The sequence below is a fragment of the Mustelus asterias genome, chromosome 2 (assembly GCF_964213995.1).
Source record: "Mustelus asterias chromosome 2, sMusAst1.hap1.1, whole genome shotgun sequence".
Lineage (NCBI taxonomy): Eukaryota > Metazoa > Chordata > Chondrichthyes > Carcharhiniformes > Triakidae > Mustelus > Mustelus asterias.
Window position 1 is genome coordinate 82,249,305 of NC_135802.1, and position 25,148 is coordinate 82,274,452.

The following is a 25,148-nucleotide window of genomic DNA, read 5'->3' on the forward strand; positions in this document are numbered from 1 at the left end:
GGACCTAACGTACGCCTCTCTTTTCTTTTTGACCAATCCCTCAATTTCCCTGGTTATCCACGGTTCTCGAATCCTACCCTTCCTATCCTTCTTGGAGTTGGTGATTATGATCTAAAGTTATTGAACTCAATATTGAGCGCAGATGGCTGAAAAGTGCTGAGACAAGCGATGAGGTGCAGTTCCTCAAGCTTGTGTTGTGTTTCACTGGAACACTGCAGCAGAGCATGATCAGAAAGGTCAGAGTGGAAGAACGGTGGAGAATTAAAAGGCCAAGTGACAGGGAACTCAGGGTCATGTTTGTGGACTGAATGGAGATGTTTTAAAGTTTATTTACTACTGTCACAAGTAGGCTTACATTAGCACTGCAATGAAGTTACGGTCGCCACACTCCAGCACCTTGGGTACACTAAGGGAGAATTTAGCATGGACAATGCACCTAACCAGCACATCTTTTGGACTGTGGGAGGAAACTGGAGCACCCAAGGAAATCCACACAGACACAGGGAGAATGTGCAGACTCAATTGCCAAGCTGGGAATTGAACCTGGGTCCCTGGCACTGTAAGACAGCAGTGCTAAGCACTGTGCCGCCGTGTTCTGCAAAGCAGTCCCTTAGTCAAGGTTTGATCTCTTCAATCTGCAGGAGACCACATTGTGAGAAGCAAATAAAAGTATTCTAAATTGAAAGTAGTACAAGTAACTCAGTGGAAAGAGTGTTTGGAGCCTTGATTGGCGAGAAGGGAGGAAGTGATAAGACAGTCATTGCACCTCCTGCACTTGCACGTAAAGCTGCTGTAGGGAGAGAGGGACTATTAGGGATGAGTGAGGATATAGGAGGAAAAGCCTTTCTGCCCAGCCACCAGCTTTGACTTGCCATGGTGGCTCAAAAATAGATGGAACAGAGGACAGTTACGGAATGAAGGAAGTGTGACTGCTGCTGAGATAATGAATAATCATCTATATGATGTACTGTCTATGTTAGTACACCAGCTGACCATTGAGGAAATGAAATCTATTTTAGTTCATGAAAGTGACTGAGTTTGCATGTGGTGCACATGAGGCAATGTGCAAGCAATAGATGTGCAGTATGGGAAGCCTGCTGTCTTTGTCCTCTTTTGAGGTTGCAGTTGTGGCTGCAACAGTTGGCAGAATTGAGTCATGACTTCTCTTGTGATCTTTGACCTAGAAGCAGTGAAACGAGGAAATGTTGTAATTTATTTAAAATGTCTGTGAAATTTCTATTTGTTTTTTTTTAAAGAACATTTGAAAGGGTCTTAAAAGAATTTGCATAATTTGCAAAGGGATCAACTGTAATTTTCTGGTCTGTGATTTCAAAGTCCACCTTGGGAAAGGGAGAAGTGCATGGAGAAGACAGGACAACAGACTATCACAGGGCTCAATGCTAACCCCAATCTTGTTCAACATATATACAAACACCTGCCAATCAGGTCCCACAAGTTCATCTATACTGATTACATCTACTGTATCACCGAAGCTCCATTGTTCTGTACTTTGGACCAGACCCATAATGAAGATATTACAAAGTTGACAGTACTATAGCATATGGCGTCTCATACCAAATCCCTCCAAAACCATATGCAACGTACCCCACGATGCCAAAAAATAATTGTGTATCTACATGGATGTCCAGAGACTAAAACATGATCCCAACCCAATCTACTCTGGGAGTGACTGTGGATAGGATTAAAGTTTTTATTTATTAGTCACAAGTAGGCTTTCATTCACACTGCAATGAAGTTACTGTGAAAACCCCCTAGCCGCCACACTCCGGCGCCTGTTCGGGTACACTGAGGGGGAATTCAGCATTGCCAATGCACCTAACCAGCACATCTTTTTGGACTGTGGGAGGAAACTGGAGCACCCGGAGGAAACCCATGCAGATATAGGGAGAACGTGCATATTCCACACAGACAGTGACCCAAGCCAGGAATTGAACCCGGGTCCCTGGCGCTGTGATGCATCAGTGCTAACCATTGTGCCACCATGCTGCCCCAACCACTGTGCCACCATGCTGCCCATGCTGACTCTGTTCTTCCAGGAACATCTGAAGAAAGCAGCAGCAAAGGCCAAAAACAGAAATAATCTTTTTTAAAAAGTTTCAATGTCTTTGTGGGGCATTGCTGCTACAATACTTTGGACTTCAGCACCTACCATATCGTACTCTGCAACAGAGTACTGAACTCTGTGTGGCAAAGAGTCCATACACATATCATATGGACATTCGGTTTAATGCAATAATGCGCATCGTAACTCGAACTCTTCGCTAAATGCCTCTCCCCTGGCTTCCTGTCCTCGCAGACATCACTTCCCAACATAGCTGCCGCATTACAAAATCCCAGAAACTGGTTGAAACCATTGCTGCCACACATCACTTACCACTCCATGATGACCTTTTCAACCCACCCACACTTGCTTTCCTCCTCAGCGCCCTATATGGAGAAGATTCTTGAGAAACATATACAGACATTCTTTGGATAAAGGAATAAGAAACACGGGAAGTCACCAAGTTCCTTGTAATAAACCTCACCTATTGAACAGTGGTCTTTGAACTACGAATGTGGTCCTTGCTAAACAGATTCAGGACAGGCCAAGGCCCATGTAGCCAACCTTCACCTCTGATGCCTCAGTACAAATCGCTCATACATTTGTAGAGAGACATGAACAATGTTGCACATTACTGAGGAGTGTATCCTCTACAGACTAGGTGGCAGACTGAAATTGAAAACCTTAACTGAGCAAATGAGGGGGCTATTACTTGGCATCGGGGGTTTCCATTCACTGAATAATAAATTTAATCTCCATGATATTTTACTTTGCAAATTGTTGCACGTGTGAGGTGGAATGATGCAGCACCCGCTACTTGCACTCGAGAATGAACAGGGCAAGAAAAGGAGCATTGTTAGAATGCTGAATTCAATGGGAAATGATATGGGGCGGGAGGGGGTGGAGAAAGAAAGATTTGATTAAAAGAGAAAGAGTAAAGAAACAGAAAAAGTAAAAAAAATCCCAAACAACAATTAACACTTGGAGGAATGAGAATCCATATTCGTAATGGCTAATTTTCATTTCAGACAAGTTGACTGTGAGAGAAAGGTATCCAGACTTGAATTGATTTGACTTATGTGTATTGTTTAGATATAATAAATTACTTCTAAGTAATTATTATCCCCTCACACTAAAAACTTTGATAATGTCATGAACTACTATTAGTGAACTACTGCTAAAATAAAGAACAAGGAAGAAAACAGAAAGCACTGAACTAACATTATGCATTCAAATTGTTGTTTTTCAACTTTTCAGATATGGGAGGATTGGCACTAAATTTGAAATTAAAATATATAATTTCCAAGCTGGAACACAGAAATAAGCACTACAGCAAGCTTCAAAATTATGGGCTGGATATCCCGTGCAACCCGCCGTGTGATTTGCAACAGCAGAGGTGCCCCCCCCACCACTGGCCGGTGGCAAGATCTTCTGGTCCCACCATTGTCAACAGGGTTTCCTGTTGAATACACCCCTCACTGCCTATGGTGGGACCAGAAGATCCCACTGGCATGGACAGCCGGAAAGTTCCAGCCTATGTTTCCGGCCTTAGGTAACTAACACCATGTCATGTTAAATAACCATTGCAATGGGCTTCTTGGCATTTTACATTCAACATTATAAGAAAACAGAGTCACATGGAAATGAAATGCAAACGCACGAATGCCACATCTTTTGTGCTAAAGGATTCTGCACGTAAATAAAATTACTTTTTAAAATAATGAATGATTCCCTATCACAAATTCAACTGAGAAGTCCAAAAATCTTTTGCAAAGCGTTAGTAAGCAACTGATAGTAAATGATAACATTTCTTCAGGAAATACCAGCAAAACGATACTGTTGCTGGCAACCTTCCATCTTGTAAAATGGTGGATTCTGCTGTGCTGATCAACATTGTCTTCAGCAGTACCTGGTGTGGCTCAGGAGCTCCACTCAGCACGAGTCTCTATGCATTTGCTGCAATCCAAAAGAATGCAAAGCATAATGTTTTTTGGCATTGGCTTGGTTTCAGGGGTTGTGGGAAAGGTGACATATTTAGACAAGTCCACCTTTGGCTTCCATTCCAGATTTTCTTGTCAGTGTTTCGTCCCTTAGCATTCAACGTTCCTGAGGTATCCTCAATGCAATGGAACAAATACCCATAGATGCAAGTTTGTTTCATGAGTGCAAGGGTGTGTCCACATGTCAGAGGGCCTGCACACTGTAAATCTGGGGGTCAAAGCTCCTCCAAGTTCCTCAGAATCTTTAGCTTGTGGCCACAAGGGCCTTAGTTGCTGTGCATCTCCATTGGGTCGTTGAATGGATTATTTTGTAATGACATATTATATAATTTTTTCATGATTCATTGGCTGTAATTGTCTTTCAGATATGTGGCGGTTATGAAAGGCACTCTATAAATGTGAGTGTTTCTACTTTCTGTTTGAGTAGGTAGCTGTAGACTTTTAAGGCTTTGAAGGTTAACTGCTGCGAAGTAAAATTGGATTTATGCAGAATTCAATCATCAGCCCACTGTGACCCTGGTTCTGGTATTTCACATTATAGGAAAGGACCAATGGTAGAAACCTAATGAATTCTAAATCCGGGGGTTGTAGGGGAGGTGGAAAGAGAGGGGTCAGTTAAAGGAGAAGACTTGGGGCCCGATTTTACCAACAATTTGCGCCTGTTTTCGGGCGCGAAATTACAGTAAAGTCGGGTGTGAGGCCTTTATCGCGATCTGCACCCGCGTCCGTGCAGATCGCCACTTTACCGAGACCCGTGAATGGCGGGGATCCGTTCTGCGCCCAAATCGGGCGCAATGACGATTTAAATGCATTTGAATGCATTTAAATTGAATTAATGAACTGCCCGCCCAACTCTATCAGCATTTCCCCCTTTACCACCGCGTTTGCCGATCCGGAACCGCGCTTTTAGGGACCTGCTAAATAAAAGTCCGAGTCGGGTGCTCCAGCCTCTGAAGCGCACGTTCAGAGCTTCCAATGGCTCTCTGACTCAGATCAGTGGTGGGGAAGGGGGGGGGGGGGGGAGGCGGGTCAGACCATTCCCTGGTTGGAGGGGGGAGGAGGAGAGTGAGGTCAGATCGTTGTCTGGTTTGGGGGGGGGGGGGGGGAGAGGCGGGTCAGATGTATCTCTGGTGGGGGGGGGGGTGGTGGCAGAGGGCTGATCGTTGTCTGGTGCCGGGAGGGGGGGGGGGTCAGATGTTCCTCTAGAGGGGAGGGGGAGTGGGGCCAGACCATTCTGGGGGGGGGGGGGGGGGTGAGGCAAGTTCGTTGTCTGTTGATGGGGCGGGGGGGGGGGGAGGAGTGAACCAGATTATCGTCTGGGGAGGGGGGGGGAAGAGTGAGGCCAGATTGTTGTCTGGGGGGGGGGGGTGGGGGAGGTGGGGAAAGTGAGGCCAGATCGTTGTCTTGGGGGGGGGTGGGGTGGGGGAGGGAGTGAGGCCAGATCATTGTCTTGGAGTGGGGGGGGAAGAGGGGGAAGGGAGGCTGGTAAGCTGTATCTCGGGGAGGTGGGGGCAGATGGATCTCTGGTGGGGGGGCAGATGGATCTCTGGTGGGGGGGGCAGATGGATCTCTGGTGGGGGGGCAGATGCATCTCTGGTGGGGGGGCAGATGCATCTCTGGTGGGGGGGCAGATGCATCTCTGGTGGGGGGGCAGATGCATCTCTGGTGGGGGGGCAGATGCATCTCTGGTGGGGGGGCAGATGCATCTCTGGTGGGGGGGCAGATGCATCTCTGGTGGGGGGGCAGATGCATCTCTGGTGGGGGGGCAGATGCATCTCTGGTGGGGGGGCAGATGCATCTCTGGTGGGGGGGCAGATGCATCTCTGGTGGGGGGGCAGATGCATCTCTGGTGGGGGGGCAGATGCATCTCTGGTGGGGGGGCAGATGCATCTCTGGTGGGGGGGCAGATGCATCTCTGGTGGGGGGGCAGATGCATCTCTGGTGGGGGGGCAGATGCATCTCTGGTGGGGGGGCAGATGCATCTCTGGTGGGGGGGCAGATGCATCTCTGGTGGGGGGGCAGATGCATCTCTGGTGGGGGGGCAGATGCATCTCTGGTGGGGGGGCAGATGCATCTCTGGTGGGGGGGCAGATGCATCTCTGGTGGGGGGGCAGATGCATCTCTGGTGGGGGGGCAGATGCATCTCTGGTGGGGGGGCAGATGCATCTCTGGTGGGGGGGCAGGGGTGTCCACTGCCACTCTGCGGGCGATCGGTGGGGGGGGGGGTAGGGGGGCAGGGGTGGTGATCGGTCTGGGTAGTGGCGGGGTGAATAAGGGAGACACACACACATCACTGTCCCCCTTATCCACCACCCCCCCTACCCAGACCGATCACCACCCCTGCCCCCCTCCCCCGCAGAGTGGCAGCGGAGCCTCCTGTGCCCCCCACATCCCCACCAGAGATCCATTTGCCACCCCCCAGCAGAGATTCATCTGCACCCCCCCCCCCCCCCCCAAGATACACCCTCGCTCCAGCTTTTCGCTCCCGGGCTGCTTTCTCAGTTTTTTGCGGCTCGGGAGCGATCTGACACGGGCGCGCTTTTTCCAATTTTTTTCTAACTGCGCATGCACAGTTCAGAGCTCCGATTGTTTCGGCCGTGCTAAGCCCCGCCCACAGTGCGAATCGGACTGGAGATGGCTGAGAGCGTATGGGGGTGCCTGAAAGCGGATTTCTAAGTCGGATCTGTACTACGCCCAGATTTGGCACTTAGAATGAAAATGGTAAAAGCGGGCCCTTGGTTTCACCTTGTATTTTTCACTTAGGCATTTCTGATGGAGGATGAATCTTCCGCCTGATTCCACAATTAAAGGGGACATGATTTAGGAACACAGAGGTTTGACAACTGAAGTGTTATGAACAAGAGGGGCAACATAGTGGCACAATGATTAGCACTGCTGCCTCACAGCTCCAGGGACTTGGGTTTGATTCCTGGCTTGGGTCACTATGTGTGGAGTTTGCGCACATTCTCCCGTGTCTCCATAGGTTTCCACACTAAATTGCCCCTCAGTGTCCTGGGATGTGTAGATTAGAGGGATTAACGGGGTAAATGTGTGGGGTTGTGGGGATAGGGCCTGGGGTGCAGATTCAATGGGCTGCATGGCCTCCTTCTGCACTGTAGGGTTTCTATATCTATGATACACCAGTCATTAAAAACATACGTTCTCGCATTCTGATGATGCTGACAAGGTTGAATTTATAGCCAATACACTTTTAACATATTATTATTTGATATCTCAATTTATTGTTCACGGGAAGATATTAGGTATAGTGGATTTACAAGGAAGTGGTGTTGAGAACTTCTGCCAAAGTTGCACTGCAGAGTGAATGAATCCCAAGGAAAGTCCCTCGTATTGATCTTCTGCATCACTGTCAGTGAGTGAGTGGACGTGTTACTTGGAAAAGACAGGCTAAATCGTAAAAATTCAGGCAAGTGTGAAGGGACAATTAAGGGAGTTAGGGAAGTGAGACTATGATGTTGCATATATCTTAGCTCTTGTATTTGTGTTCACTTTGTTTTTATTTTTTCATTAAATGGCACAAATATTTGAGTATGACACTTAAAATTGTGACACAGTGATATAATTAGTATTATAAAAGGTGCTTTTAAAAGTTAGATAGAGATATGTAAGCAGCAATTATAGTAGTTGAAGATCCTGGCAAGAAGTTTAATCCACTTCAGAACAAAGCACAAATTTTAGCACATACTGGCTATGATTTTCTGATCATTCATTTTTTATGAATTTAGTGCAAGCTGAACAGATATGTAGCCTAGAATATCATTTCAGTCTGGTACCCAAGTGGAGTTTTCACAGGCACAAGGCTGAAACTGCAAACATCCTACCTTCAAATATTTTTTATTGTGAATCCAATTTCACTCTGTGCTAATGCTGACTGTCATGGTATTATGGTATTTGCTTATGGTATTTGCTACCAAATAAACCTGTTGGACTTTAACCTGGTGTTGTGAGACTTCTTACTAATGCTGACTGACACACTATTGAATAGAGTTCCCAGAATTAAACAAGAGATTGATTTAGAAAATACAGCCATGGGAAAGACCAAAGATATGGGACAGAACAAAGTATAGTGAGAAAAGTGATCAGAGAGCCAGGGCAGAGTGAAGATAGAAGCCAAACAACTTGGAAGATAAAACACATGGCTTAGAGCACAATGAAAATGGACAGCAGTTTCTGGTAAATGGTAACTCCTAGGATGTTGATAGCGGAGGAATATGAGATGGTAATGCCATTAAATGTCAAAGGAAAATGGTTAGATTCTGTCTTGTTGGAGACGGTCATTGCGCGTGGAATGAATGTTATTTGCCACTCATCAGTCCAAGCTTGAATGTTGTACTGGTCTTACTGTATATAGACACAGAATGCTTCAATATCTGAGAACTCGCAAATAGTATCGAACATCGTGTAATCATCAGCAAACATCCCCAAGTTTGACCTTATCTTTAGAATAGAAGGACAATGACGAAGAGCAAGATGGTTGGGTGCGGAACGCTATCCTGAGGAACTTCTACAGTGATGTCCTGGGATTGAAATCATTGATCTCCAAGAGACTGGACCTGAAACTCTCTTCTTAACAGTACTGTGGGTGTAACTACAGCATCTTAACTGGAGCAGTTCAAGAAGGCGACTCACCACAACTTGTCAAGGACAATTGGTGATGGGCAGACCGAGCAAGGGATGCCCACATTCCTTGAAAGCGAGAAAAACGACCATCTGCCTTTGTGCAAGGATGACTCCAACCAGTGGAGAGTATTGCCCTGATTCTAAATAAATTCAGTTTTACCATGAGCCCTTGATGCCACACTCAGTCAATTGCTGTCTTGATGTCAAGGGCAGTCATATTTGGATCAAGACTGTAAAGAGGTCAAGAGCCAGGTGGCACTGACAGAACCCAAAAAGAGCATCGGTGAGCAGGTCATTGCTGTGTCAGTTCTATTTTATAACACTGCTAATCACATCTTCCATCACTTTGCTACCTAGGTACTTTTCCATATGTCGGGTAGAAGCCAGTGTTGTAGCTGTACTGAAACAGCTTGGCTTGGGGCACAGCTAGTTCTTCAGAATTTAAGGCGTGACTCCTCATAATATTTGAATTTCAAATTAAATCATGAAGGATAAGAGGACATAGTTGCAAAAAATGTTAAGAAGCAATTTCAGGACTGATGTCAAGATATGTTTCTTTACACAAGGAACACGTCCTCACTTCTGACCTTATGTTTGGAATGGGAGGTCATTGATGAAGCAGAAGATGGTTGGGTCAACAAGTAGAGTGGTGATGATAAAAAAATTCTTGAATCATTCAAAAGGCAGTTAAATGTTACAATAGGCTACATATGGAAAGGTGATAGTCATGTGTCCTCCCCCTTTGAGATGTGAAATAGAAACAGATAAACTAATAATCAATCAATCTAACTAAATTTACTTTGACAGAGTTTTGATTTTAATTGGACACTATCATGCCAAGTCAAGCAGACTGAAGCAATTAAGTCCCATCTTGGCAAACCAATGAGTAACAAGTCATAAAATTGTCAGAGAGCTGCTTGAAAATAAATCATTTATTTAAAATCAGGTATTTAATGCCATCTTTTTTTGAATACAAGTGCATTATCTTTTTTGTAATAATGCTGCTCTACTATTTTAACTTACTGAGAAAGAGTGAAATACACAAAAAGCATAATTTTATCAGCATGATAAAAATATCACAGTAAAACCAGCAGCAACAGATTTTCACAGCATGAAATGCACAATAAAAATAATCAGCACTGTCATTTTTCACACTATGCGGTAAAACTTGCCAAAGGAAATCTAAAGCAATTGTCATATTTTCTTTCTCTTAACTTTACATACAAGTACTTTCCATGTTTTCTTTGGTACAGCTATCTTGTTTGATTACATAAAACTAGAATTGTAAACCCCTGGAAAAAAACTATCCCCAAATTCTCTTACAACTGCTATTTCAAAATCCCAAATCCCTTTGGCCCTCCATTTGCCATAAAATTTCTGCAGCTACTGATCTGCTCAACCGTACCCTCTCCATCATCTTCGATACCCTAATCCCCAGTAAAACCATTACTCTTTATCACCCTGGTCCATTCCCCCTGGCACCCATCTCCCCTCCCACAAGTCCAAGGGATACAAACTTGAATGGATGCAGCAGACAACTGGTTTAGCCATCACCATCAGATCTGCTGGACCACATAAAGCAATATTTATTGGATCCTGTTTTTGTCTGCTAAACTGCTCACTATTCCAGGCTCATCCTGGAATGCAAAGATAATCTGCTTTATTTATTGATTGCAAAGAAGCTTAAACCTCTCACTCTGTCTTCTCCACCAGAACCTTCAATAATAAATGTGAGGAGCTCATGGACTTCTTTGCCACTAAGCTTGAGACCATCTGATCAGCCGCCTCTTTTGGGTTTGCCTCTTCCACTAGTCCATCAGGCTAAACTTCTTCGAATGTTCAACTCTACCCTAGCACAAAACACATCTTTCTCTAGTTTCTCTCCTTTCTCCTGTCATGCCCTCTCCGAGGTTATTTTGTTCACGAGATTTGCTCCCTTGACCCTATTTCTACTAAATTGCTGACTACCCAACTTCCTCTCCTCGTCCCCATGTTAGCCAACATTGCTAACAGTTCCCTCTTCAAGTCCTGCTCCTCTCACCTTTGAAACTGCCTTCCTCACCCCTCTCCCAAAAAACGAATCCATGACCCCACCATCCACGTAAACTACACCATCTCCAACCTCACATTTCTCTTCAACGTCCTTTATGTAACCACTGCCCAAATCCACATCCGTCATTCCCAAATCTCCATGTGCCCTAGTCTCCCATCCCGATGTACATGTTTTTTGGCACGTCGGGTTGGGAGATGCGCGTGTCGACCATTTCGCTGGATTTGCAGTCGACACCACGCTGGAAATCGGTGGAAAGATCAAGTAAATGATTTTAATTTTATTTAAATGTCATTACCGGGCCCGGGACTGAATTCTCTGAACCCGATAGCAACCCCCACCCTGCAAGGAGTATTTCACTCCGGCAGGATTTAGAGTTGCTCCCCACTTGTGGGGAACTAGCCGGAGACCCCGGCGGAGTAAAGAGGGGGGGCAATTAGGGCCCTCCAGGGGGTCGGGTGACAGCGGAGGTGGTGCCCCCTGGACATGAGCACTCAGGCGGTGCCAGCTTGTGCCCCAGCACTGCCCAAGGGGCAAAGTGCCCATGCCCAGGGGGCACCTTGGCACTGCCCATTGGGCATCGGCAGTGCAAGGCATATTGTGGGCAGGGTATAGAGGTGATCGGTGGGTGTGGGGGGGGTTCTGCTGCCACTCTGCAGATTAGATCTGTCGAGGCTCCGGCTGGAGGGAGGCCACGATCAGGGCGTGCTGGAGGGTTGTGGGGGGAGGCTGGAGATTGATGTGCTCCACACAAATAATTTAAAGGGGGAATGACCTTGGAAATAAAGGATTTTTCTTCTTGGAATTGCATTACACCTATGCTTTGTGGAAGAGGTTAGATGTGGACATGGACAGAAGGACGGATACCCTAAGAAACCAGCATCACGTGCATAGGCACCACTTGAAATAAAAGTACCAACACTACAGGTATTATAGACCAAGGAAATTGCATATAGAATTCGTCTGAATGCAGTGAGTGAAGTGTGGTTTCCTTCAGAAACAGTTATTGATCTATGCCAGCTGTTGGCACCAGATCGGAAATCTCTTCATACCAGGTGCATGGACTTTGCAGTATTTGCGAAAGTAACTTTTCTTTATACCACTGGATATATACATGGATGTATAACCTGGGCTGACATAGGTTAATCAGCCCTATTCAGGCAGGCAACAGATTTCATATCGTTCCCAATGGAAACAGCAGAGACTGAGCACTCGAAATTCATCAATGTCACGATTTCCAGAAATAGTGTGTAATTGAAGGCCCTGCCTGAACCTGTCCTGATGTTCAACAGGGTTTTCATTATATGAACAAGAAGCTTATCAGTGATGTCAGCCATATCATTTGTATGCTAACTGGAAATTGTATTTTCTGGTGATCAAAGATACAGTATTTAGCCCCAAAAATGTGTCAGGGTCATTGCATGGTGACAACAGTTACCTACTTCAACTATGGCTAATGATACCATTGTGTCAATTCAGGATTAAGTATGTTAACAAGTTCAATGATGCTTTATGTAATATATACATTACTGATCACCTGTTGATACTCTCAAGTCCTACTTCTGTTATCTGGATAGATCAGTAGATCAACATAGCCCAAGTGTGTCCAGACTTATGGTAGCATGTTGCATAATGAAAAATATTGAGCTTAAGAAAAGTCCAGGCCTTTTATCCACTCAAGATGAAAAGAACCATTGATTCCTTCATCATCAGAGTACAGGAAAGAGATAGAATTTGGTGAAATGACATGATGACAATAATCTCTCTCTCAATGTTAGTAAAAGGAAGGAGCTAGTCATCGACTTCAGGAAACATGGTGGAGGGCATGCCCCTGTCTACATCTACGGTGATGAAGCGGAGATGGTTGAGAGCTTCAAGTTTCTAGGTGTCCAGATCATCAACCATCTGTCCTGGACCCTCCACACTGACACTATAGTTAAGAAAGCTCACCAATGCCTCTACTTTCTCAGAAGACTAAGGAAATTCAGCATGTCCACTGCGACTCTCATCAATTTGTACAGATGTACCATAGGAAGCATCCTATCTGGCTGTGTCACAACTTGTTATGGCTCCTGCTCTGACCAAGTGATGCACTACTCAAACACGAGGCCTGAAGCTCGGTAAATGAAAGGCTTTTATTTACTGTAATGAAGCAGCCAGTAATTATATACACTATCCCACACTGAAGGGGTCCCGGCCAGAGCAGGGACTCTTATACCTCTCCCAGGAGGCGGAGCCCGACTGGGATGTGCCACAACACTACAGTACAAAGGTGTAACAACCCCACCCTAACCCCAACAACAACAATAGCACAGCCCAACAGTAACATATGTACATCCTTGTAGTACTGGCCAGACCCTGGCTCAGTACTATCCAGTGGGAACCAACGATGGTTCACCACACCAAGACCACAAGAAACTAAAAAAGGTTGTGAACATAGTCCAGTTCATTATGCAAACCAACCTCCCATCCACTGACTCCATCTACATTTCCCGCTACCTTGGGAAAGCAGCCAGCATAATAAAGGACCCCAAGTATCCCAGATATTCTCTCTTCCACTTTCTTCAGTCAGGAAAAAGATACGAAAGTCTGAAAACATGTACCAACAGACTCAACAGTTTCCTCATCTGCCATCAGACTTTTGAATGGTCCTATCATATATTACGTTGATCTTTCTCTTCACCCTCCCTGTAATTGCAACACTATATTCTGCACCCTATCCTTTTCCCATGTACCTCATGAATGGTATGTTTTGTCTGTATTGCACTCAAGAAACAATACTTTTCACTGTATCCCAGTACATGTGACAATAAATCAAATCGATCAATCATCTCAAGGGCATCCATTAAAGAGAGGTGATGACACAGGACAACCCACAGTCAGCATCATGTGATATTCAGCAGGAAATGATTGACAAATGTCTCTAGTGGGTAGGATGTCACCCTTCTTCAGAGACTGTGCCCAATGTTATTATGAATATGGCCCATTATTAAGAAGAGTATGGGCTACCTCAGATTTAAACTGAATGGATGGGATCTTCAATCTCAACTCCACCAATTAATTTTTGACTGTGGCCAGAATTTTCCAGACCTTCACGTTGATGAGATCTTCCGGTCCCATCGATGCAAATGGAAATGTTAATGTTTCGTGGCTATTGGGGCTGGAAAGTTCTGGCCTGTCTGTTTCTAAGTGGATTAACTGCATCAAGCATGATGCAAACCTGCATAATGCAATCTCAGCTGCACCAACAGAAATTGCATGTGCTCAGGCTGGATGGTGCATAAAGAATAAGGGCAGCACCCACATTAAAGGTAGTGGCGATGATGACAACAGTGGTGGCAGAAGAGGATGATCATACTTTTCCTCTGGGAGGAGGAATCCTTTGCCTCTCACCAAGAAAGTAAGGTTGTAGGTAGATGATAAGTGAGCGAGAGGGACAGGCCGTGCCCAGGTTCTGTACGTAGTGCAGGAAGCAGTTTAATGGCCTAACCAGATCACATTTACTGAATCAACTACATCCTATTGTTTAAGTCCCATGTCACTTTGTTCAGTTTTCCCAGTTTTCTTTATCACATCCTTCCTCATGCTCACTCAATTTTCAGCAGCATCTACCCTCCACCTATTACGCACATTATACGCATCCCCTTCTCCTCCTTATTGCACCCAGGAGTATTTATCCAACCACCATTGCCACTTACCCCAATCATTATATGTTAGTGCATTTGCGTCATAGGGACTCTTACTGAATGAACTGCATCCATTGGGTGCATTGACCTTCACTCACAGAAGCATCAATGTGCCACTTTGAGAAAAAACCTGAAATTATCTCTGGATTAAAAAGGTTTTATTGAACTCCAAGCAAAAAAAAGTGTTAGATAAAGATGGGCAGTGTGGCCATCACCTTATATTGCAGTGACTCAACATGGTGGCTGGGTTAGATCCCCATCAGACAGAAATGCCTGAAACTTGTGTGGACTAGGTACAACCGCACTTTCAAATAGCCAGCACAGACATCACTGGCCGAATGGCCTCCTTCTATTCAGCAATTTTCTATGATTCTATAGTTCTCTTTTCATTCAGAAAATAAGTCACTCATTTGACTTTCCCTGATGTAATACGATCAAGTAAATGGCAATGAGGGAAGCAATGAATGGATGAAAAAATACCTTAAACACATTGAATTTTAATTAGAGGCAGGATTTATAAATTTTAAAATATGAGTCTCAGCCCCAGAACAGTTGATAGATCAGTGCAAGCTAAAGAAATAATTACCAGCTTTGGTAACTTTCATATTTAAAGAAAAGTGATCAAGTCCAACAATGTGGCTTAGATTTGCACATTAAAAAATGAAAGTAAATATTAAGTTATATGAAAGCTACAATAAATATACAAGGGAAGAGATTCTGTGCACCTTCAGAAGGTAGTGAGCAGGACTTTCACTCCTTAGTTTCACCCAACAATGATCCCGTTCCAAACCCTGGGGTATGATCATTTGAATTGACTGGCCCATCCCCAACACCTGTTGCCATGTAGCCATCTCACAATCAACTGCATTACTATCGCTGTGTGTCCCATTGTCAACAACCTGGGAGATTGACTAATGACCAGAAACCTAACTGGACCAGTCACTAAATATTATGGCTACAAGAGTAGGTCAGTGACTTGGAATTCTGCAATGAGTAATTCACCTTCTGATTCTCCAAAACCTTTCCATCACAAGGCAGCAGATGGACATTTCTGTGGATGTGAAAGAGACTCCAGTATGTTATCTCCCTGGTGTCAGGGTCCAGGATGTCTCTGAACGGGCAGAAAGCATTCTGAAGGGAGATGGTGAACAGCCAGAGGTCGTGGTACATATTGGTACTAATGACATAGGTAGGAAGAGTGATGAGGTCCTGCAGCAGCAGTTTAGGGAGTTAGGTAGAAAGTTAAAAAGCTGATCAAAGAGGGTCTAGTGGACCAAAATGCATTTGTTTCAATGTGAGAAGTGTAACAGGTAGGGCAGATGAACTTAGAGCTTGGATTAGTACTTGGAACTAAGATGTTGTTACTTACAGAGATCTGGTTAAGGGAAGGACAGGATTGGCAGCTTAACATCCAAGGATACAGATGTTTCAGGTGGGATAGCGGAGGATGTAAAAGGGTTGGGGGAGTTGCACTACTGATTAAGGAGAATATCACAGCTATACTGCAGGAGGATACCTCGGAGGGCTCATACAGCGAGGCAATATGGGTAGAGCTCAGGAATAGGAAGGGTGTAGTCTCAACGTTGGGCATTTACTATAGGCCACCCAACTGCCAGCAGGAGATAGAGGAACAGATACGTAGGCAGGTTTTGGCAAGGTGTAAAAGTAACAGGGTTGTTGTGGTGGGAAATTTTAACTTCCCCTACATTGGCTGGGACTCACTTAATGCTAGGGACGTGGATGGGACAGAGTTCGCAAGGAGCATCCAGGAGGGCTTCTTGAAACAGTATGTAGATAGTCGGCACGGTAGCACGGTAGCAGAGTGGTTAGCACTGCTGCTTCACAGCTCCAGGGTCCCGGGTTCGATTCCCGGCTCGGGTCACTGTCTGTGTGGAGTTTGCACATTCTCCTCGTGTCTGCGTGGGTTTCCTCCGGGTGCTCCGGTTTCCTCCCACAGTCCAAAGATGTGCGGGTTAGGTTGATTGGCCAGGTTAAAATTGCCCCTGACATGCGTAGGTTATAGGGATTAGCGGGTAAATACGTGGGGGTAGGGCCTGGGTGGGATTGTGGTCGGTGCAGACTCGATGGGCCGAATGGCCTCCTTCTGCACTGTAGGGTTTCTATGTTTCTAGTCCAACTAATGAAGGGGCCATAATGCACCTGGTATTGGGGAATGAGCCTGGCCAGATGGTCGACGTTTCAGTAGGGGAGCAGTTCGGAAACAGTGACCACAATTCAGTAAGCTTGAAGGTACTGATGGATAAAGATAAGTGTAGTCCTCAAGTCAAGGTGCTAAATTGGGGGAAGGCTAATTACAACAATAGTAGGCAGGAACTGAAGAATGTAGATTGGGGGTAGATGTTTGAGGGCACATCAACATCTGGCATGTGGGAGGCTTTCAAGTACAAGTTGATAGGGGTTCAGGACCGGCACATTGCTGTAAGGGTGAAGGATAAGTGTGGCAAGTTTTGGGAACCTTGGATAACGAGAGATATTGTGAGCCTAGTTAAAGAGAAAAAGGAAGCATTTATCAAGGCTGGGAGGCTGGGAACACACGAAGCAAGTGTGGGATACAAGGAAAATAGAAAGAAACTTAAGCAAGGAGTAAGGAGGGCCAAAAGGGGGTCACAAAAAATCATTGGCCAGCAGGATTAAGGAAAATCCCAAGGCTTTTTATATATATAAAAAGAGCAAAAGGATAGCCAGGGAGAGGGTTGGCCCACTTAAGGGCAGGGGAGGGAATCTATGCGTGGAGCCAGAGGAAATGGGTGAGGTATTAAATGAGTTCTTTGCGTCAGTGTTCACCAAAGAGAAGGACTTTGTGGATGATGAGTCTGGGAAAGGTTGTGTAGATAGTTTGAATCATGTTGAAATCAAAAAGGAGGAGATATTGGGGTTCTTGAGAAACATTAAGGTAGACAAGTCTCCAGGGCCTGATTAGATATATCCCAGAATACCGAGAGAGGCAAGGGAGGAAATTGTTGGGACCTTGAGAGAAATCTTTGTATCCTCACTGGTACAGGGGAGGTCCCAGAGGATTGGAGAATAGCCACTGTTGTTCCTTTGTTTAAGAAGGCTAGCACAAATAATCCAGATAATTGCAGGCCAGTGAGCCTTACGTCAATGGTAGGGAAATTATTGGAGAGGGTTCTTCGAGACAGGATTTACTCCCACTTGGAAATAAGTGGGTATATTAGCGAGAGGCAACATGGTTTTGTGAAGGGGAGGTCGTGTCTCACTAACTTGATCGAATTTTTCGAGGAAGTGACGAAGATGATTTATATGGGTAGGACAGTGGATGTTGAATACATGGACTTTAGTAAGGCCTTTGACAAGGTCGCTTATGGCAGACTGGTGCAGAAGGTGAAGTTGCATGGGATCAGAGGTGAGCTGGCAAGGTGGATACAGAACTGGCTTGGTCATAGAAGACAAAGGGTAATAGTGGAAGGGTGCATTTCTGAATGGAGGGCTGTGACAAGTGGCATTCCTCAGGGATCAGTGCTGGGACCTTTGCTGTTTGTAATATATATATATATATATAAATGATTTGGAGGAAAATGTAACTGCTTTGATTAGTAAGTTTGCGGATGACACAAAAGTTGGTGGATTTGCGGATAGCGATGAGGACCATCAGAGGGTACAGTAGGATATAGATCGGTTGGAGACTTGGGTGGAGAGATAGCAGATGGCGTTTAATCCAGACAAATGTGAGGTAATGCATTTTGGAAGATCTAATGCAGATAGGAAATATACAGTAAATGGCAGAGTATTGATAGGCAGAGGGATATGGGTGTACAGATACACAGGTGGAGAAGGTAGTCAAGAAAGCATATCATCGGCCAACATCAACTTCATCAGCCAGGGCATTGAGTTTAAAAATTGGCAAGTCATGTTGCAGCTTTATAGAACCATAGTTAGGCCACACTTGGAATATAATGTTGAATTCTGATCGCCACACTACCAGAAGGATGTGGACGCTTTAGAGAGGGTACTGAAAAGATTTGACAGGATGTTGCTTGGTTTGGAGGGCCTTAGCTACGAGGAGAGGTTGGAGAAACTTAATTTGTTCTCACTGGAATGATGGAAGTTGAGGGGCGATCTGATAGAAGTCTACAAGATTATGAGGGGCATGGAGAGAGTGGATAGTCAGAAACTTTTTCCCAGGTTGGAAGAGTTAATTACCCAGGGGCATAGGTTTAAGGTGCGAGGGGCAAGGTTTAAATGAGATGTACAAGGCAAGCTTTTTTACACAGAGGGTGGTGGGTGCCTGGAACTTGCTGCTGGGGGAGGTCATGGAAGCAGGTATGATAGTGACTTTTAAGGGGCATCTTGACAAATATATGAATAGGATGGGAATCGAGGGATATGGTCCCCGGAAGGGTAGGGGTTTTAGTTCAGTTGGGCAGCATGATGCAGGCACGGAGGGCCGAAGGGCCTGTTTCTGTGCTGTAATTTTCTTTGTTCTTGCCTGGGTGACAGTAGCTCCAACAACACTCAAGAAGCTCAGCACCATCCAGGACAAAACAGACCATCCCTTCCACTACCTTAAACCTTCACTCCCTCCATCTAGGGTGCAGCATGGCTGCAGTGTGTTCCATTTACACAATGCACTGCAGCAACTCAACAAGGCTCCTTTGACTGTATTTTCCAAACCTGTCACCTCTACTACTTAGAAGAATAAGGGAACACCATTACCCACTCATTATTCGAACAGTTCACACGCCATCCTGACTCAGAAATATATCACCATTCTTCCCTGTTGTTTATTGGTCAAAACCGTGGAACTCCTTAAACAATATTGTGATCTACCACACAAGAATTACAAGGATTCAATGGGCGTTCACCACCACCTCCTCAAGGGCAATTAGGGATAGGCAATAAATACTGGCCTTGCCTGTTATCCCAAACCTCATGAATGAATAAAAACTTGCAGAGGTGCCCACCTCACAGAAGTGAGGATTCTCAGCGTGTCAGCCTGCTGTGTGGGGGAAACACGATTTTGCCAAAACACCTGCCTGAATTGATGCAGTGCAATATTGGTTGATCTAGGCCAGAAAAGTTCACTTGATTGACATCTTTCAATGAGTGCAATCATAATTTTCCTCCACTATTGACTCACAGTAGCAGACATGATCCACAGAGCACAGGATCACAACTTCCCAATGTTACTTTGGGACATCTTCCTCTTCTGCAATCTTTATTACAGAGAAGGCGATGAGCAGCAATAACTTGGGAACAAAAAGAGGTTCAAGTTTCCCTTTGTGTCATAGATCATCCTAACTGAGCATACATATCACTCGTACATCATACAGAGTCAATCTCTCGGAATTATTTGACAATATATGCAGCCTGGCCAACATCACTCGCGCACACACACCCCACCCCCCCCCCCCAAGAACTATTTACAAAAATAAATCAATGAAACTGAAGTGAGAATAACTTGAGAACATCCCTAAAATGTTCAAGTACTGGTGATGATGAAATAGGGTGGAAGGAGGAGAATCCACTCTACCCACCTCCCAGATTAGAAATTTATGAGAAATGTTCAACATGCCAAGGCCTTGTGGATCTAGGTGCCACCTCAAATTACAGAACAGAAGAATTGCTGGACCAAGGTCCATCTATTTCAGCTTCTAACAAGCTCGTTGATACAACAATTGAATTGTTAAACTATTCATGGTAAATAATAATCATCAATTATATATTGCACAAGGTAAGAAAATCCTTCTGTGAATGAGAGCCTTGGGAACCATACTCTTCCTCCCAAGTATGCTGCACTTACTATATCTAAAATTATTCATACACTGAATCCCAAATTATGTTAAGAAACATAATTTGTAACTGAACGAATCAACACTTTCTACTTTCACCATCTCCCTAGAGAAACTGTTTCACAGCTTTACCACTTACTCATTGAAATAATATTTCCACTTATTCATTTTGAATCTACCCCTCCTCAACTTCAAGAACAGGTTCTGCTGTAACTTCCAGGCCAGAATGGTGCTTCTGGGATTTGTACAATTTCTATGCTGCATTCTCCAATTACTTCACATAATTTTTTGTTGCACAACAGGAAGAGTTCTGTAGAGTTATTTCGAATGATTCAGGTATTGCAACTTTGACATCATTTAGTAGAAGTTGAATATTCCACACCAGAAAGTATTCTCCTCATTTTCTTCCTTTACTATTTCCTGAATCGATTGCTAGATGATTTTATGGGAACATTATCACCCCAAGTTCCCTTTCATAGAATCATAGATAGTTCCAGCCTAGAAGGAGACCATTCAGCCCACTGAGTTCACAGTGACTCTCTAAAAGCAATTCACTCCTCTCTCCTGGCTCTTTCTCCATATTCCTGTAATGGTTTTAATCTTCAGGTGCTCATCTAATTTCATTTTGAAAGCTATAACTGAATCTGCCTCCACCACCTCGCAGAGGTGCATTCCCGAGCGAAACCATTTGCTGTGAAAAAAATGTTTTCTCACATCACCTTCGGATCTTTGCCAATTAGTTTAAAATTGGTGTCCTCTGGTTTCTTGAAATCTCCAAAGGGAAAAGTTTCCCTTCAGCCAACATTCTACCCTGACTTGGAACGATATCATTGTTCCTCATGGTTGCTTGGTCAGAATTCTGGAACTCCTTTTCTAATAACACAGTCTGCCTATACATGCTGCTGCCATTCAGGAAGGCAGCTCACAACTACCTTCTCAAGGGCAATTAAGGATGAGCAATAAATGTTAGCCTTGCTATTAATGCTCACATTCCATGAAAGAGTAAAAAAAGTCTATCCACTCTGTTCAGATCTCTCATGGTTTTTAAACACCTCTATCAAATCTTATCTTAATCATCTCTTCTTTAAGGAGAGCAACCCTAGTTTACCTAGTCTACAGCTCCTCTAAAGTCTTTACATCCTTTCTCAAGTGCGGTCCCCAAAATTGGACGCAATGCTGTAGTTCAGCCCAAATCAGTGTTTTCTAAAACGTTCATCACGAAATATCTAGACCAGGATATATATTTCCAAATCTTCATCATGGCTGTATCACAATCCTGGCAGTCCCTAAATAACTGTGTTATGAGAATGCCTTCACTACACATACTGTAGTAGTTCAGGAAGATGGAGCACCACCATCTTCTCAAGGACAATTAAGGATGAGCAATAAATGCTGACCTAGCTAGCAATGCCCATATATCTGTGAATGAATGAAAAACGTGGTCATACTTCTCTCTAAATTATCCAAATGAAAGTTCAAGCACCTCAATTTACGTTAATTTGCGAGGGACAGTATTCAGGACTGAAAAAAAACAAATGAGACATAGACTGGAACTCTCCAGCCACTCACACCCTGCCTCCACAGCCAGAGAGGATGGAGAAATTGGCGCTCAGCCAAATCTCCATTCACTGCAAGCAGGAAGGGAGAAACCCACCCATAATTTACAAACATTCAAAAAAGTATTTTGAAACTAAACCCACTTCTAAATGTACAAGTGACTTGAAACTCATTCTCAAGTCCTCTTTCCCTACATTCCAGATTGCACTCCAGAGTATTATTTTAATACTTCTTTGTGTTTTTCAGTTCAAGCAAATTCACACAAGTCTTGGAAGGGATATGAATCTTTTTTCTTAAACAAAGGGATGCAGATAGGAGGGAGGAAGACAAAACAGTAAATAGTTTTATAATTTTACATAATCTTAATGAACATGCAAATCCAAATATAAATTACCTTCAACATTGCAAATTCATATGGCTGGTAGCCTTTGAAACTTTCATGAATTGCTGCCATTGTGTGGGATGTCTTTTCCCAGAAATGCAGTAATGTTGTCTGAAGCAGAAGAGTCAAACATTTTAACATAATATCACTGACAAATAGGTAAACTATAGATGTTTGCCAGCCAAATACTGAACATTTCATTTAGGGGATTAGTTTTGAAGATCAACAAAAACCTCACATTCATTCTTGCAACTTAATCATTCCTGAATTAAGTAACTACAATCCCCAATGGTAACAAAATTATATACTTTATCTTTTCACATCCACCAAATAACTTGCACTGCTTAAAACTCTTGCAGTAAAACTACCCAATCAGCAAAACCAACTCAAATTTTCCACAAATCATGAAATGGATGTGTTGCACCTTATACAGGCAAAGCTGCATTTATTTGAAACATTTGGTAGTTGAGGAAATTCAGTGCGGTGTGGAATGAGCTACTGTTCTGATCTTTTACAAAAAAAGGAATGGTCCTAGAGGGGGAGCTGGAGACCAGCAGCAGGGTGTGGGAGCTGAAGGACGAAAGCATCAATTAAGTGAGCAGGTAGGAAGTGTTTGGTGAGTTAATTTTTTTCCTCTACAGAGATAGCAGTTTAAACTGGTACCAGAGAGATACAAGTATTTTGCTAAATGCATAGCTTAATTAGTAAAACTCTGTGATTTCATGGACATGACTCCCTGAACCCTCTGCACTGCAGCATTCTATAGGCTCTCTCAATTTAAAGATATTTTCTATTCTTCCTGCTAAAGTGAACAACCTCACATTTTTTCACACCTATATTCCACCTGTCCATCTTCTGCCCACTCATTTAACCCATCTACATCCCTTTACAGTCTTCTTGTATCCTCCTCGCAACTTGTTTTCCTACCCATCATCCTATTGTCTGCAGATTTGCCGACTGTGCAGTTGGTCCTTTTATCCAAGTTAATTTGGAAGATTATGACCAATTAGAGTCATATAGTCAGAGGGTTACAGCATGGAAACAGGCCCTTCGGCCCAACTTGTCCATGCCACCCTTTTTAAAAAAAAAACCCCTGAGCTAGTCCCAATTGCCCGTATTTGGCCCATATCCCTCTATACCCATCTTACCCATGTAACTGTCTAAACGATTTTTAAAAGACAACATTGTACCCACCTCCACTACTTTCTCTGGCAGCTTGTTCCAAATACTCACCACCCTCTGCATGAAAAAATTGCCCCTCTGGACACTTTTGTATCTCTCCCTTTAAATCTATGCCCTCTAGTTTTAGACTCCCCTACCTTTGGGAAAATATATTGACTTTCTAGTTGATCTATGCCCCTCACTATTTTATAGACCTCTATAAGATCACCCCTCAGCTTTCTACGCTCCAGAGAAAAAAGTCCCAGTCTATCAAGTCTCTCCTTATAACTCAAACCATCAAGTCCCGGTAGCATCCTAGTAAATCTCTTCTGCACTCTTTCTAGTTTAATAATATCCTTTCTATAATAGGATGGCCAGAATTGTACACAGTATTCCAAGTGTGGCCTTACCAATGTCTTGTACTACTTCAACAAAACATCCCAACTCCTGTATTCAATGTTCTGACCAATGAAACCAAGCATGCTGAATGCCTTTTTCACCACTTTGTCCATCTGCGACTCCACTTTCAAGGAGGTATGAACATGTACCCCTAGATCTCTTTGTTCCGTAACTCTCCCCAACATCCTATCGTTTGCTGAGTAAGTCCTGCCCTGGTTCAACCTACCAAAATGCATCACCTCACATTTATCTAAATTAAACTCCATCTGCCATTTGTCAGCCTACTGGCCCAATTGATCAAGATCCCGTTGCAATCCGAGATAACCTTCTTCACTGTCCACTATACCACCAATCTTGGCGTCATCTGCAAACTTACTAACCATGCCTCCTATATTCTCATCCAAATCATTAATATAAATGACAAACAACAGTGGACCCAGCACCGATCCCCGAGGCACACCACTGGTCACAGGTCTCCAGTTTGAAAAACAACCCTCTACAACCACCCTCTGGCTTCTGTCATCAAGCCAGTTTTTTATCCACTTAGATACCTCACCCTGGATCCCGTAAGATTTAACCTTATGCAACAACCTACCATGCGGGTACCTTGTCAAAGGCCTTGCTAAAGTCCTTGTAGCCACCATCAACTGCACTGCCCTTATCTATCTTCTTGGTTACCCCTTCAAAAAACTCAATCAAATTTGAGACATGATTTTCCACTCACAAAGCCATCCACTATCTGTAGATACATCACTTACAATACAATCACAGAGAATCATTAAGTGATGTATCTAGAGATAGTAAATGAATTGGTCATAATCTTCCAAAATAACTTGGATAAAAAGGACCAACTGCACAGTAGGCAAATCTGCTGACAATAGGATGATAGGTAGGAAAACAAGTTGCGAGGAGGATACAAAAAGACTGCAAAGGGATGCAGATAGGCTAAATAAGTGGGCAGAAGATGGACAGGTGGAATATAGGTGTGAGAAAATGTGAGGTTGTTCACTTTAGCAGGAAGAATAGAAAATATCTTTAAATTGAGAGAGCCTATAGAATGCTGCAGTGCAGAGTGTTCAGGGAGTCATGTCCATGAAATCACAAAGAGTCAACATACAAGTACAGCAAGTAATTAGGAAGGCATGTGGAAAATTGACCTTTATTTCAAGGGGGATGGAATATAAAAGTAGGGAAGTCTTTTATAACTGTACAGAGCATTGTTGAGATCACAAGTGCTTTGTACAGTTTCGGTTACCTTATTACATATTTGCAATGAAAAGAGTTTAGAGAAGGGTCGCTAGCTGATTCCTAGGATGAGGTGTTTTTCTTAAGATGAAAAGGTTAAACAGCTTGGGCCTTTGGTGTTTACAATAATGATGTGATCTTTTTGAAACACAAGTTTCTGAAGTGCTTGACAGGGTAGATGTTGAGAGGATCTT

At 43.9% G+C, this 25,148-nt stretch overlaps 1 protein-coding gene across 2 annotated transcripts in view; it reads right to left on the minus strand.

The window, feature by feature from the left end:
- Positions 1–25,148, minus strand: part of ica1 (islet cell autoantigen 1) — a 146,094-nt gene that overhangs the window by 68,691 nt on the left and 52,255 nt on the right. For both annotated transcript variants that reach the window (XM_078228018.1, XM_078228011.1), the window contains exon 6: positions 22,162–22,260. In XM_078228018.1, the coding sequence (XP_078084144.1) occupies positions 22,162–22,260 (99 nt within the window). The remainder of the gene's footprint in view (positions 1–22,161; positions 22,261–25,148) is intronic.